This window comes from Cotesia glomerata, linkage group LG4 (assembly GCF_020080835.1).
Source record: "Cotesia glomerata isolate CgM1 linkage group LG4, MPM_Cglom_v2.3, whole genome shotgun sequence".
Lineage (NCBI taxonomy): Eukaryota > Metazoa > Arthropoda > Insecta > Hymenoptera > Braconidae > Cotesia > Cotesia glomerata.
Window position 1 is genome coordinate 5,946,469 of NC_058161.1, and position 14,286 is coordinate 5,960,754.

Genomic DNA, 14,286 nt, shown 5'->3' on the forward strand with positions numbered 1-14,286 from the left:
TTTTAATTTATCAAAGTGCAGAATTTTAAAGCTAAAAAACGAAAAATTCTCAGTATCAGGTGCTCAAAGCTTTACATAGAAAATTCGAATAAATACAGGAGTTTTTAATGGAAATGGATTATTATTTACATTTATATGCGTTCATTTATTATTTACTTAATAAAATAAAGTAAATTAATTCATTTATTTATTACTCAATGACTGTTAATTAGTAAATTATCCATCCGCGGACAAATAAAATAAATATCAATTGAAAAATATAAATTGATAATTAATATACGGTTTTAAATCGATATACTCGATAATGATAGATAATATTTACTTAAAATTGTAATTAAACATCAATTAACAAGATTTATTCAATTTTTATAAATGTATTTTGAATTAATTGCATTCGATGACAATGTTTATTCATTATAACGATTGATTAAATTTTATTTAAAACTCAAAATTTATTATTATTATAATTATTATTTGATAATTAACGATAATCCTAAATATTGCTTGGACAATAAAAAGTAACTGATAAATTAAGTAACAAAGTCAAAAGTTCAGTGGAAAGTTGTATATAATGGCTAAGCGAATATCTTAAAAGCCTTGATAAAAAAGTTTAACGAGAGTAAAGTACAACTTTTCCACCTAACCGTACTGGTGACTTTTTACATTCACGATATATATATATATATATATATATATATATATATATATATATATATATATATATATATATATATATAATACGATGACTCGACGACATAGACAACGCAGACCGGTGAAGAAGATGGCCAGGCAACGCGTAGAAAACTAAACTCTCTGTGGAGAAAAATAAGACATCTACTCCTCTCTCGCAACGGCTGCGAGCAACTTTACGAACGTTTCATCTCTTCTGCATGACAAACTTCTACCTTCCAGCCATTATTTCGTCATTTTTAACAAGACTGATGCGTTAAACAAAGGGAATGCCGGTTAACAAAAAATTTATAATATTTAATACGACTAAATATTTAAGATACAAGATAGCTTTATTTTTTAATCGAGTTTACCAAAGAGATTTCGAGTATAATTATTAAGCAGTTTTAATTAAATTGATATTTTCTTTAAGTTTGTTCATTAAAAATAATTGAAATTCTATATTTCGAGAGAATATTTGTTAAGTTTCCCCATAAAATTAGTTTGTGTAAAAAAAAAAAAAATTATTATTATTACAAACTTTTGTGTTAAATTTAACGCAAAATTTTTTACTGTGTACTTGAATATTCTTAATTTCATCATAAATATCCCTTAATTAGTATTTTTTCCCGACAATACCTCATTCTATTAGTTCCATTAAGGCTCTATAAATAACATTGGACTTTATTGGCTCTCACTTAATCCAATAAATAAATATTTGACTAGATAGGAATTTATTATCAGATAATAAAGCTATTCATCTGTTAGTAAGAAAATAAACACAGGCATTAAAGACGTAATAATAAAGGGGAGTTGATTGGTTCAGTCAGTGTCGACAATGATTTGATGATAAATAAGTAGAATGAAAACTGAGATAACATCAATTAGAAGGAACGCATCACTCAGAGACTAGAGTAGAGGCAAAGCGTGTAGTGTACACCAGGAGCTCTTGAATGTGATAATAAAACAATGGTGACAGTGGAGAAATGTGAGCTTGATAAATGACAGCGTTTGAAATAGGGAAAAAAGTGTAAATTCGAGACGAGGGAAATAAAATAAAAATAAAACAAAATAGGAAAAAGTGTAAAGATAATATCAAAAAAGTAAAAAAGATAACATCGCAATGAAGCGGCTCGTTGATTGTGAACTGAGGTTATGAAATCTGGTGATGGATGGCCCGATCGATCAATGCATCTCCTATCTATTCTTCCACTATAAATGTTAAACATTTGTACTAAAATTAACTGACGTATGTCTGGTTGATTATGTTCCTGATAACCGATGTTGCTGAATTTATAATGCATGTGCTCGAATATATTATTTATGAAGTATGTATCATTTATGGGATGGGGATGTTTATATATATATATATATATATATATATATATATATATATATATATATATATATATATATATATATATATATATATATATATAGATTTTATAACAAAGCTGGATTTGCTGCGGGTTCAATTCATAATTTATAATATATCGAATTTGTTTTAAACTGACAACCGTTAATTCATTTAATAACTCGGTGAATTTATGCAATGGTCAGTGCTGAGTCATTGATAAGAGTTGCTAATTAGTTGATTTATAATTACCTCATTAAATTGGCTTATCAAAAGATTATACCCTGTTCTGCATTATTCTATTAATTATTTAGGTGCTAATGTTGTTTGACCACTGAATTAGCTATTAAATTATCAAATTTTTGATACATGGGGTTTCAATTCCTCTTTTCTACGCCAAATTTTCACGGACAGTTAATTTTTTTTTATTACAAATGGTCTTTTTGTCGTAACCTATTGATATTTTAATCATTCGGCATTGCAAAAAAAATTTTAAGGCAGTTTTGACACCTACACGGAAAAAAAAATATTGCTACTGGAACCATCTACTAGAGAGCTACTCGTAGAGCGCTACGACAGCAAAACGTTTTCCTACAGTAGCAATACTGTATGGCTCCGATAGGAATACTTTAGTTAGCTAGAATCGCTAACTACATTTTTCAACGGGGCCGTCTAACATAACCACATACACACGTACCAATATCTATTAACTGAATAAGAATATTTATAAATAATGATTTCAATGCATAATAATATTTATAAACAATAATTTCAAAAATTATATTTATTAATTGATGAATTTGAAATGATTTATTTAATTTTGATTGAATAAAAAAATTAAATTAACTGACATAAAAAAGGTCAATAAAAAATTTTGATAATTATCATAATAAATTATAATTTAAATAAAAACATGGTTCCATATTATTTATCACTAATAAATATAATTAAAAATTAATTTAGCAGATATTTAATAATTTTTAGAAATTTTTTAACAAATAAATTATGCACGGAGAAAAAAATTTTGCTATAGGAACTCTATAGTAGTTGGTTAGTTGTAAAAAGTTCCAGTAGGTTAACGTATTCTTATAGTAACAATACCGTTTGGCTCCTGCAACTCTACATCGTTGAGCTCTGAGAGCTAAACGTTATTTACCTCTCACAACTCTACAGGATCGTTCTGAAACTATAACAAATTTTTGGAAGTCTGCTTAATAATTTTTTTTTACGATTTAGCATTGATAATTTAATAAATACATGCGGCAGAATGGATTTATATTGCCAGCAATGATTGTATATGACAAATAAGAATAGTATTATAATAGAAATAAAATAATAATAGAACTTATATTACAAATAAAAATTATTTGTAAAATAAAAATATGGTCGCCACAAAATTATCTTATTTTCTTAATTATATCAATAAATATTGGACATAAAATCACTACCGTATATGCACAAGAAAAGATAAATAAACGAAAACAAATTTTATTTTGTGTTAAATGGGGTCTTTTTAATGTATTCCGATAACTTATTACTTATCACAATATATTCAACTAATAAATTAAATTAACAGTCACTGCAAATGAACCTTGAAAAACCATAAATACAAAACTGTTCTAATGAAATTCAATTTGACAAAAAAAAAACCTATTTCCTTAAATAAATAAACTGGAAACTTAATTGTCCTCATATATTTTTAATAACATGGATGAGTAACAAAATAATTCTGTTTGTCATTTTAGAAGGTTATGAAATATGTCAGCGCACTCCACTACTGCGCAACATAGAGCGCTCCCAACTATAGGGATTGAGAAAGATGACCTTGACGCCACCTGCCAAGAAAAATGTAAAACAAAGTGGTGGCAACTAGTATACAAAACAATAACATATTTGTTAAATTAATTATTTTTTTAATTTAATTAAAATAATTTTTCATAATGTCTTCTTCAAAAGTATCATCAAGTTTATCTATTCCACTGAAAATTAAAAAAAAAATTCAATTCTAGACTTTGAAACTTTTTACGATACTGAATCAAAAGACATCTTACAACTTTTCAGATTTTTATAACAATTAAATTATTATTAAAAAATTTTGTAAAAGAATTCCACATGTGGAAATTTAAAAAACTTATTTGTACAAATTTTCAAAAGTATTTTTTTTATGATAATTGATTTGTTATAAAAATTTAAAAAATTATCAAATGTCAGCTGATCTCAGTGTCATTTTTTTAATAAAAATTAAATTAGCCTACATCTGAAAATTTTTATAATTTTCTTTATTAAAAAAATCATTACAAAAAAATCAAAATAAAAAATTTCACATGTCGAAGATTTAAAAAATTATACGTGCAATTTTTAAAAGTATTTTTTTACTTGCAATTTAATTGTTGAAAAAAATGAAAAAATTGTTGAACGGCGGCTAATTTTAGTATGATATCTTTTTACCAAGTTTATATTTAATTATAACTTTCGTCAATTAACGAATATTAAAAATAATTTAAAAAAAACGTCATCAACTAACATCAATTTTTATACTGTAAATATCGGAAACTTTGGTTTGAGTGACAACTGAGCAGGTTATGGTTGAATGTTTATTTGAATCTTCTGTTTCTACACCATTCAAAACGTGTCCTGACTTGAATAATTTTTTTCCTTTTATGTCATTTTGACCCCTAATATGGGTATTTTTGACTGACAAGAACCCGAATTTAATTATTTTTTTCATTATTTATTTCAACTAATACTATTTATTACACTGTTTACATCACTATGCTTTAAATTTTTAACACCAGGGCGCTCCACTTTCAGCAGTAGTGCTGCCTCTACAGTTCTTTCTCAATAGTCTACTGTCCCTACTACGAGGTGTTTGGCAACAAAATTCTAAACCGGACAAACTTAATTGATTTTTATGTAAAAAAATGTGAGGAATTCCATGGTGCTATTTTCCAAACTACATGAGTAACAGCAAATTAGTTATTAGCAAAAAGGTGTGCAAATCGATGCTAGGTCATACTTTAATCGCTATTTATATTATAGTTAATAAAGATGATTGCCTGAAATATTTTTTTTTGGCAAGCCCCATTATTGGTTCATACGAACCAACCATTTTTTTTTATAAAAATCAATTAATTATTAGTCCAAAATAATTAATAAACTTTTACAAGCGAATGCTAACAGCTGAGTGAGTTACCGACGCAGTCCGCGCAGCTCCGAGCGACTGGCGGTGATGCGCGCGCAACTGCTTCGTTCAAATCACTCTTCTAGGTGATGTCTCTGATAAAAATAATTTAACGTGATAATAATTATTTAAGTATAAAAATAACTACGAAAAAACCATTTATACTAACTTATACTATAATTAACTATTTGCAATATTATAATTAGTTTTTAACGTCGTCATTAAAAACAAATTAAAATATATTGTAGCCTTTTGTCAAATTAAAATCAGAAATTTACTTTTACACTTATAATACTTTACTTAATTTCAGAATTTTTTAAATATTTATCGAGCTTTGTAATTATATAAAAGATTTTAGTAACTGTTCGTGGCTTAAAAATAAAATGATGTCTAAGTTTCCTGGTATTAGTAAGTATAAATGATTTTTTTGCGGTAATATTTACTGATAATTAATTAAAATTTTTATACTTAAATATTGAATGAGTATAATGTCAATATTAAAAGTAAAAAATAGTAACAACTATCAGTTGAATTTAATATTAAATAATTATTATCACGTTAAATTATTTTTATCAGAGACATCACCTAGAAGGGTGATTTGAACGAAACAGTTGCGCGCGCATCACCGCCAGTCGCTCGGAGCTGCGCGGACTGCGTCGGTAACTCACTCAGCTGTTAGCATTCGCTTGTAAAAGTTTATTAATTATTTTGGACTAATAATTAATTGATTTTTATAAAAAAAAATGGTTGGTTCGTATGAACCAATAATGGGGCTTGCCAAAAAAAAATATTTCAGGCAATCATCTTTATTAACTATAATATAAATAGCGATTAAAGTATGACCTAGCATCGATTTGCACACCTTTTTGCTAATAACTAATTTGCTGTTACTCATGCAGTTTGGCAAATAGCACCATTGAATTCCTCACATTTTTTTACATAAAAATCAATTAAGTTTGTCTGGTTTAGAATTTTGTTGCCAAACACTTCGTAGTAGGGACAGTAGACTACAATCCCTATACCGTTTGGCTCTGAGAACAATCCCGTAGAGCTCTGAGAGCTCAACAACATTGAGTTGTCAGAACTAAATAACATTTTGTTACTGTAACTCTACAACGAACAGTAAACTGTGTATAGTTTTGGTAACTCTACAGTTAGGTTAACAGAACGAAATTTTTTTTTCCGTGTGGTAAAAAAAAATAAAAAAAAAAATTTACATGTAGAAATTTTAAAAAATCATAAATGCAATTTTTTGAAAATAATTTTTCAGAAAAAGTTTATTTGTTAAATAAAATGAAAAAATTATAAAGTGAATTAACTTTAACGTCATTCAATAAAATTATAATCAGAAGTTTGACAATTTTAAAAAAATAATAATTAAATATACGAAAATAACAATTAAAAAAAAAAAATGTCTAAAAATTAGAGAAAAAAACTTTCAATATAATTTTTTTATTTTAACTAAGTTTAAATTTGTTTAAAAATAAAAAAAAAACATAAGCTATGCACTAATTTATTAGTTATCCATTACTATAAAATTAATTTATTACTCGATATAATAAATAAATTTGCATTAATCCATAAATGATATTTTATTTGGTAGTCATCATTGAATTCACGATAAACAAAACAAATATTTTTAAGGTTATGAAATATGTCAACACACAAGACTGCGCGCGAAATCTGAGACTACAGCAAGGTGTTTACTGCTCTCAGCAATCCCGTTTGGCTCTTCCAGCAATACGGTTTGGCTATTTTAGCTAACTAACGTATACTTGTCAGAGCGATCTACTAGATGGCTCTAGTAAGAATCTAACAGTTAGTAAAGTGGAGATAGCTACAGTAGCATTACAGTATGGCTCTGAGAGCGATATTTTTTTTTCCGTGTAGAATGTAATTTCTACACGATATTTTTCTTTAGTATTGATGATATTGATTTTATACAATAGAAAGTTTTGCCAAGAGGAAAAAAAATTTTTTTTTCATATCCTAATTTCTGCAAAAAAAAAATGAATGGTCCTACATCGACAAAACTTTTTAAAATGACCTTCTATAATTTGAACTTGTAAACTTCTGAAGTAAAGTTCGAACTTTTTGTCTATCAGAAAATTTATTCTGTTACAATATTATAAGTTTTACTTAATCAAACTTCGAGTTAAACTTTTTTAGTAAATTTCTAAAGTCAATGGCAATTACAATTGATATTACCAATTAACAAATCAAAAGAATATGCTTAAATTGTTAAAACTCAGAATTAGCATACATTCATTATTTTTTTTTCTGATAATTATCGTTATTATTTCATGAATCAAAGGACTAAGAAAGCTTTGGTCTCCACTGTATTTATATGATAAAATCGGTGTTTTAGTTAAATTTTGTATAATTTAAAGTCTTGATTAGAATTTATCCTTTTTCAAAGTTTCATATCATTTTAGTAATTGTTAATTTAATATGATAAGCCTTCCAAGTAGTTATAAATAGATTAGAATTTCAATTTTATTATGTACATATCAAGGTGGTTCTATTTCAAATATTAATTCATAAAATTAAAAGAGTGAAGAAAATGTAATGACGGACATATGATAACTAAAAAATGGGTTTCTATAGTTAAATTCGGTACCATCCGAAAAGTCGTAACCTGAATTTATGCCTTTTGGCTATAGTCAATTTATCATTTAAATAATTAAGAGAATTAGAAAAATTTCATGATGGGCATATTTTTATTTTAAAAGTAATTCTTATAGTTAAATTCGGTATCGTCTGAAAAGTCTTGACATAAATTTGGACCTTTTCATAATTTTATGTATTTTTTCATAGTAGCCAATCTTTTATGTTAATTTTTTGGAGAAGTTTTGAATACTATGTTGATTCTATAAATTTTTTTCTTGAAATTTTCCATTAAATAATTAGTAATTAATTTGTCATAGCGATATCATTTTTATAATTTACTTTAAAAGTATTCAAACTATTTATATTGTGATTAAAATTATCAAAAAATATTAAGCCAAAATCTTTTTATTTATAATACATAATTCTTGACCATCACAAAGTGACTTCAGGTTGCTAATTATTATTAATATTATTACTATGAGCACTACAGAAATTACATAATCGGAATGTTCATGGAAGAAAGACAGGGACGATAAGGATTATATATATTGATAGCAGAGTCTTTGACAAACGAAAACTACTTTTGATTTTCCCGAGGCGACGGTGGTATTTCAATAGGGCTAGACACACGGTCAACACAAGGCGCTTTGTTTCGATGAGGGTCTCTACCGGGTGGTTGGCACTGTACCGGATGCCAGTGCGGCTGTTGCCAGCCTTTTCTCTTTTCTCCGTGTAGTGCCGGGTTGTCTCTTTACTTGACTACACCACTATGTAGTAGTACTAAACCACTACCAATAGCACTCGTTCCGTTGGAACTCAACTCGTTCCTCGCTCACTTTATATATCCAGCGACACCAATGCAACTGAGCGTCGCTCTCTATAGCTTCTGCGAGTGAAAAGGGAAAAGACAAGGGATGAGATATAGAATAGAAGTGTACAAGGGTGGGACGATATCAAAAGCCGTTAGTTTGAGAACCAACCAACTACCATACCATACCATACCACACCTAACCACTACACTCATCTTTTGTCAGCCGCGAATATCGATCCTCACTGGGTGAAAAGACACTGATCCTTATTATGTCTGCATGTGCAGTACACGTCCTCTTTGCTTAATGCGTCTAATTTATTTATGATGAAAAATAATAAATAGAATATTCTTTACTCAGGTGTATTTTTGTTATTTAAAATGAAAGAAAATTTTGGTTAATGACTTGTTGATTCAAAATCAAGAGTAAAAAATCAATTAAACTATTTCAGTGATTTGATCATTGAAAAAAAAGTATACTGATAGAAGGGTTTAGTTCTATTTAATAAGATTTAGTAACATATACTAAATGAGTAACAAACCTTTCATTACCAAATATTTAGTAACAGGTACTAAATCGTTTATTAAAGCCCATTTAGTTCCACCAAATAAATATTTAGTAGTATTTAACAAATGATTTATCGATACTCAATAAATCGTTTATTGGTATCAAAGAAATTAATTTTTTAGCTAATTTTAGCGTGTAGCCTAACTTTTTAACTTAAAATAAATAAAAATAATTAAAATAAATAATTGTAAGTAAAAACATCCGGTATTATAAAGAAGAGAATCTCATTAAATTATATTTTTTTGTTTGAGACATTTATAAAATTTAAAATTAAACAAGATTTTAACATATCAATAATAGACAAATTAAAAAATGTAAACTAAACTCCACTGAGAAAAGACATAAATAGAAGACATTTATCGGGAGTATCTGTGTTTTTAAAGGTTTAATAAATCTCCCAAAATCGAGCTGAATAAAATAATCTGAGTTAGTGAATAGGTTATATATCACATAAACATTGGAATTAAAGCATAGCCATCTACCGACAATACTTACCAAAGAAATATTTAGTACCTGTTACTAAATATTATTTGGTGGAACTAAATATTTATTTCCATGTAATAAGGCTTTGTTCATATAAAGAAATCATTTATTAAACTGTAACAAATATTATTGATCGGTACAAAATATTTGTTTCTCCCAAATAAATGAATAGAAATTTTGTTACTAAATCAGTTTAGTACTCAGTACTAAATCCTTCTATCAGGGTATGTCCTGTGAGTACACGCTATTTTAATACGCTGTTTTCTCCACTGTAGAATCACGAATTTATCACAATATTCAGTATTGGTGTAGTGGAAAAACTGTTGAATTCAAATGAAAAAAATACAAGTTTACATAAAAAAAATATTTTTTAACTTCCCGCTAAGAAAATCGAAGATTTTCAAAAATCGGGAAGTTATTGTTTTCACCCCGTTTTGCAAAAATCGAGTTTTCATCAGATCTCGACGTTTGAAGGTCACAGGAAGCTTCCCTGACTATCCCCTCAAGGTTGTCATTATGTCTGTATGTATGTATGTGTGTGTATATATGTATGTGTGTGTGTGTGTGTGTGTGTGTGTGTGTGTGTGTGTGTGTGTGTGTGTGTGTGTGTGTGTGTGTGTGTGTGTGTGTGTGTGTGTGTGTGTGTGTGTGTGTGTAAGTATGTGAATCGCTTATAACTTTTTAACAATTGAACCGATCGGAATCTACCAAACGGCGTTCTAAAGAGTTCCCTCAAACTTAGATTTCCTATAAATTTGAATCGATTCGGACCAATAGATTTTAAGAAATTTTGAGAAATCGAAAAAAAAATTTTTTCGAAAGTGGTTTTTTCGAATAACTTTTAAACGACTTCATCGATCAATTCTAAAAACTAATCCGCCCTTGAGCTTGAAAAACCACGTCGATCACCACTAATCCGGCTAAAATCGGTTGATTCATTCGCGAGATAGCGTGAGCGAAAGAAAACCGAAAAAAACCGAAAAAAATGTTTTTTCGGAATTACTCCGAAATTTTTCGTTTTATCAATTTAAACTTGAAGATTCTTAATGAAGCTTAAGAAACTGCGTCGAATGCCACAAACCGCGTGAAAATCGGTTCATTCATTCAAAAGTTAATGCGATTTGAAAATTCAAAAAATAGTGTTTTATCAAACTCCTATCAAATTTTTGAGCTCGAAGAGCTCAAAAGCATACAAAAGTTGTTTTTTTAAGCTCGGAAAGCTCAAAATAACACACAAATTGTATTTATGAGCTCGAAGAGCTCAAAAACGTCATAAGTGCAATTTCAAGCGTTTAGGTATAGAGTTGGCGGGAAGTTGCAGGGATGGTCTTCAGGGTCAACCGTTTTCTTAATTTTTTTCTAAAAGCTTTAATATATTAAAAAATATATTTTAACGTCATTTTCCGCGAATTAAAAAAAAGAAAAATTTTTTCTTATCCATAAATTTTTTTCTGATATGTATGCTTATATTTTCTCTGAGATACTATCAAAAATAAAACATTTCATTAAATCATAAATATTTAACAGAAGTGAGCGAATAAAAAATATTTTTAGTACTTAAGGCTAATAAAAAAGTTGAAAACTCGTAAAATCCATCAGTGACGATCAATACGGGTTAAATAAATATTTAAGCAAAATTTTTAGTGACATGTATTTTGTCTATTCATGGAGTCGTTTTGTGCCTTTTTGAGTAAACTTGAAGTTAACGACAAGCGGAAGGACGTCGATAGCATCTAGGTGATATCTCAGACGCGTAAAAAACTTCGAGTTGTATAAGTACAAGGAAAAGGGAAAGGGTGAAAAAGCGTAGAGGAATCAGAAGTAACTTAAGCCTCCGACAGCGAAGTTAAGTATTTTGGTTTTGCTCTTGTTTCAGGAATGTCAGACAGCGGGAAGAGGCATCCGGTACTTTTGTACATCCATGGAGAGAGCTACGACTGGGGAAGCGGAAATCCATACGACGGGAGCGTCCTCGCGAGCTACACTGACCAAGTAGTCGTAACGATCAACTACCGGCTCGGAGTTCTCGGCTTTCTCAACGCCAACATTTCGCCTCATACGAAAGCAGAGGTCGCGAATTACGGGCTTATGGATCAGCTGGCTGCTCTTCACTGGGTGAAGGAGAACATTGCCCTCTTTGGCGGTGATCGGGGAAATGTTACGCTCATGGGACATGGCACTGGGGCTGCCTGTGTTAATTTTCTCGCTATTAGTCCAACTGTCATGTCTGGTAAGTTATGATACCTTTAGTTTGAAAAATTAATAGTAATAATATCCAGTGGCACAATTTTCTATGTCTATACACGGAGAAAAAAATTTTGCTATAGAAACTCTACAGTAGTTAGTTAGTTGTAAAAAGTTCCAGTAGGTTAACGTATTCCTATAGTAACAATACCGTTTGGCTCCTGCAACTCTACATCGTTGAGCTCTGAGAGCTAAACGTTATTTACCTCTCACAACTCTACAGGATCGTTCTAAGACTATAACAAATTTTTGGCAGTCTGTTTAATAATTTTTTTTACGATTTAGCATTGATAATTTAATAAGTAAATGCGGCAGAACGAATTTATATTGCCAACAATAATTGTATATGACGAATAAGAATAGTATTATAATAGAAATAAAATAATCATAGAACTTATATTACAAATAAAAATTATTTGTAAAATAAAAATAAAATCACTACCGTATATGCACAAGAAAAGATAAATAAACGAAAACAAATTTTATTTTGTGTTAAATGGGGTCTTTTTAAAGTATTCCGATAACTTATTACTTATCACAATATATTCAACTAATAAATTAAATTAACAATCACTGCAAATGAACCTTGAAAAACCATAAATACAAAACTGTTCTAACGAAATTCAATTTGACAAAAAAAAAAAAAAAAAAAAAACCTATTTCCTTAAATAAATAAACTGGAAATTTAATTGTCCTCATATATTTTTAATAATATGGATGAGTAACAAAATAATTCTGTTTGTCATTTTAGAAGGTTATGAAATATGTCAGCGCACTCCACTACTGCGCAACGTAGAGCGTTCCCAACTATACCGTTTGGCTCTGAGAACAATCCCGTAGAGCTCTGAGAGCTCAACAACATTGAGTTATCAGAACTAAATAACATTTTGTTACTGTAACTCTACAACGAACAGTAAACTGTGTATAGTTGTGGTAACTCTACAGTTAGGTTACCAGAACGAAATTTTTTTTCCGTGTATCTAGCTATGTACGACCATAAAGAAATAATTTATTAAAATTTTTTATTTCTCATAGAAATTGCGTTACAGATGCCACTAAAAAATCTAAAAAAAATTACGACTGTCACATCGTATTCCAGGACTAGAATTTCAATATCTTAGAATTTATTACGTATATACGAATTTTTACGATGTAACATCGTAAAAATTCGTTTATAAGTAGTAAATTTTCAAATGTAAAATTATTAAAGTCAAAATACTGAAAGTCTGGTCCTGCATTACGATGTGACAATCATAATTCCTCATAAAATAATTCTGATACAAAAATTTGAATTTAAAAAAACATTTTTTTTCGATAATATGAAAAAATTCAAATTTTGAAAAAAAAAAATTTTTTTCGTCAGTATTATACTTTTAAAACATTATTACGTCGATACAATTTTTCTTGAATTAAAAATATTCAACTACTTATATCTTCGAAAATCCCCCTTGGAGAGTTTTTTTTCCGATGTTTAAAATAATATTTTACAGTATTAGAGAGATAAAAAATAGCCGTCTTAGAAAAAATACCCAAATGGCCATATTACATAATTTTTTCACAGGAATAATAACAATAATAATTTTTCATGTTTCACTTTTTACGATACGGTACTAAAAAAATTAAGTCATAAAACAAAAATTAATTAATATTAATATTTTATGTTCAATAAAATAAAAATTTATCAGTAAAAAAAAAAAGAAAATAACCCATAGGATAGATTAAAAAAATATCGACGTACAGTAACGTAAATCAAGAGTACGTGCCTCTTGGTTAAAACTTGATCTCGGTTCTCCAGGCTGGAGCTTCCAGGCTCAACCGACACTATCGGAAAATACTTTCCTTGATGCCCAATATGAACACGCGTGTCCTGGACGGTTGCCAGCCTGGTGGATTACGACATCACGGTTTTTAAAAATTAACCCACGCATTTTATTTTTACCATATTTAAACCATTATTCGTTTCTGTATCCCAGATTTTATTTATTCCGTATTGTTTTTCACCAGTGTATAGCCGCTTCTGTTTTTTTTTCCGCTTCTATTTTTATTTTGTGATAGAAAAGATTATTAACGTGTCACATCTCGCGGGAGGACAAATAGTTATTTAATACCCCCAAATATTTGATAACACCGTGTGCATTTAAACGGAAAAAAGAGGGTCGGTCTCCTCTCAATAAAAAATTTTTTTTTGCAAAACGGTGACGTGATCACGCATACGCTCAGCGATTGGTACGAGCACTGCTCTGCCTTATCAGCAGACCGAGTGAGCTTGGACATGAGCGAATTTGGACGCCGGCCAAAATCGGTACCCAGCGATCTTCATCCACATTTCTGCCGCTTACTGCCTGTCTGCCCTTCTCTACACTACTCTA

General features: G+C 29.1%; 1 protein-coding gene across 1 annotated transcript in view; it reads left to right on the forward strand.

Moving 5' to 3' along the window:
• The window catches only part of LOC123264344 (neuroligin-4, X-linked-like), a 314,172-nt gene that overhangs the window by 198,177 nt on the left and 101,709 nt on the right, over positions 1-14,286 (forward strand). Inside the window, exon 4 of the mRNA XM_044727584.1 lies at positions 11,550-11,903. Within this exon, the coding sequence (XP_044583519.1) occupies positions 11,550-11,903 (354 nt within the window). The remainder of the gene's footprint in view (positions 1-11,549; positions 11,904-14,286) is intronic.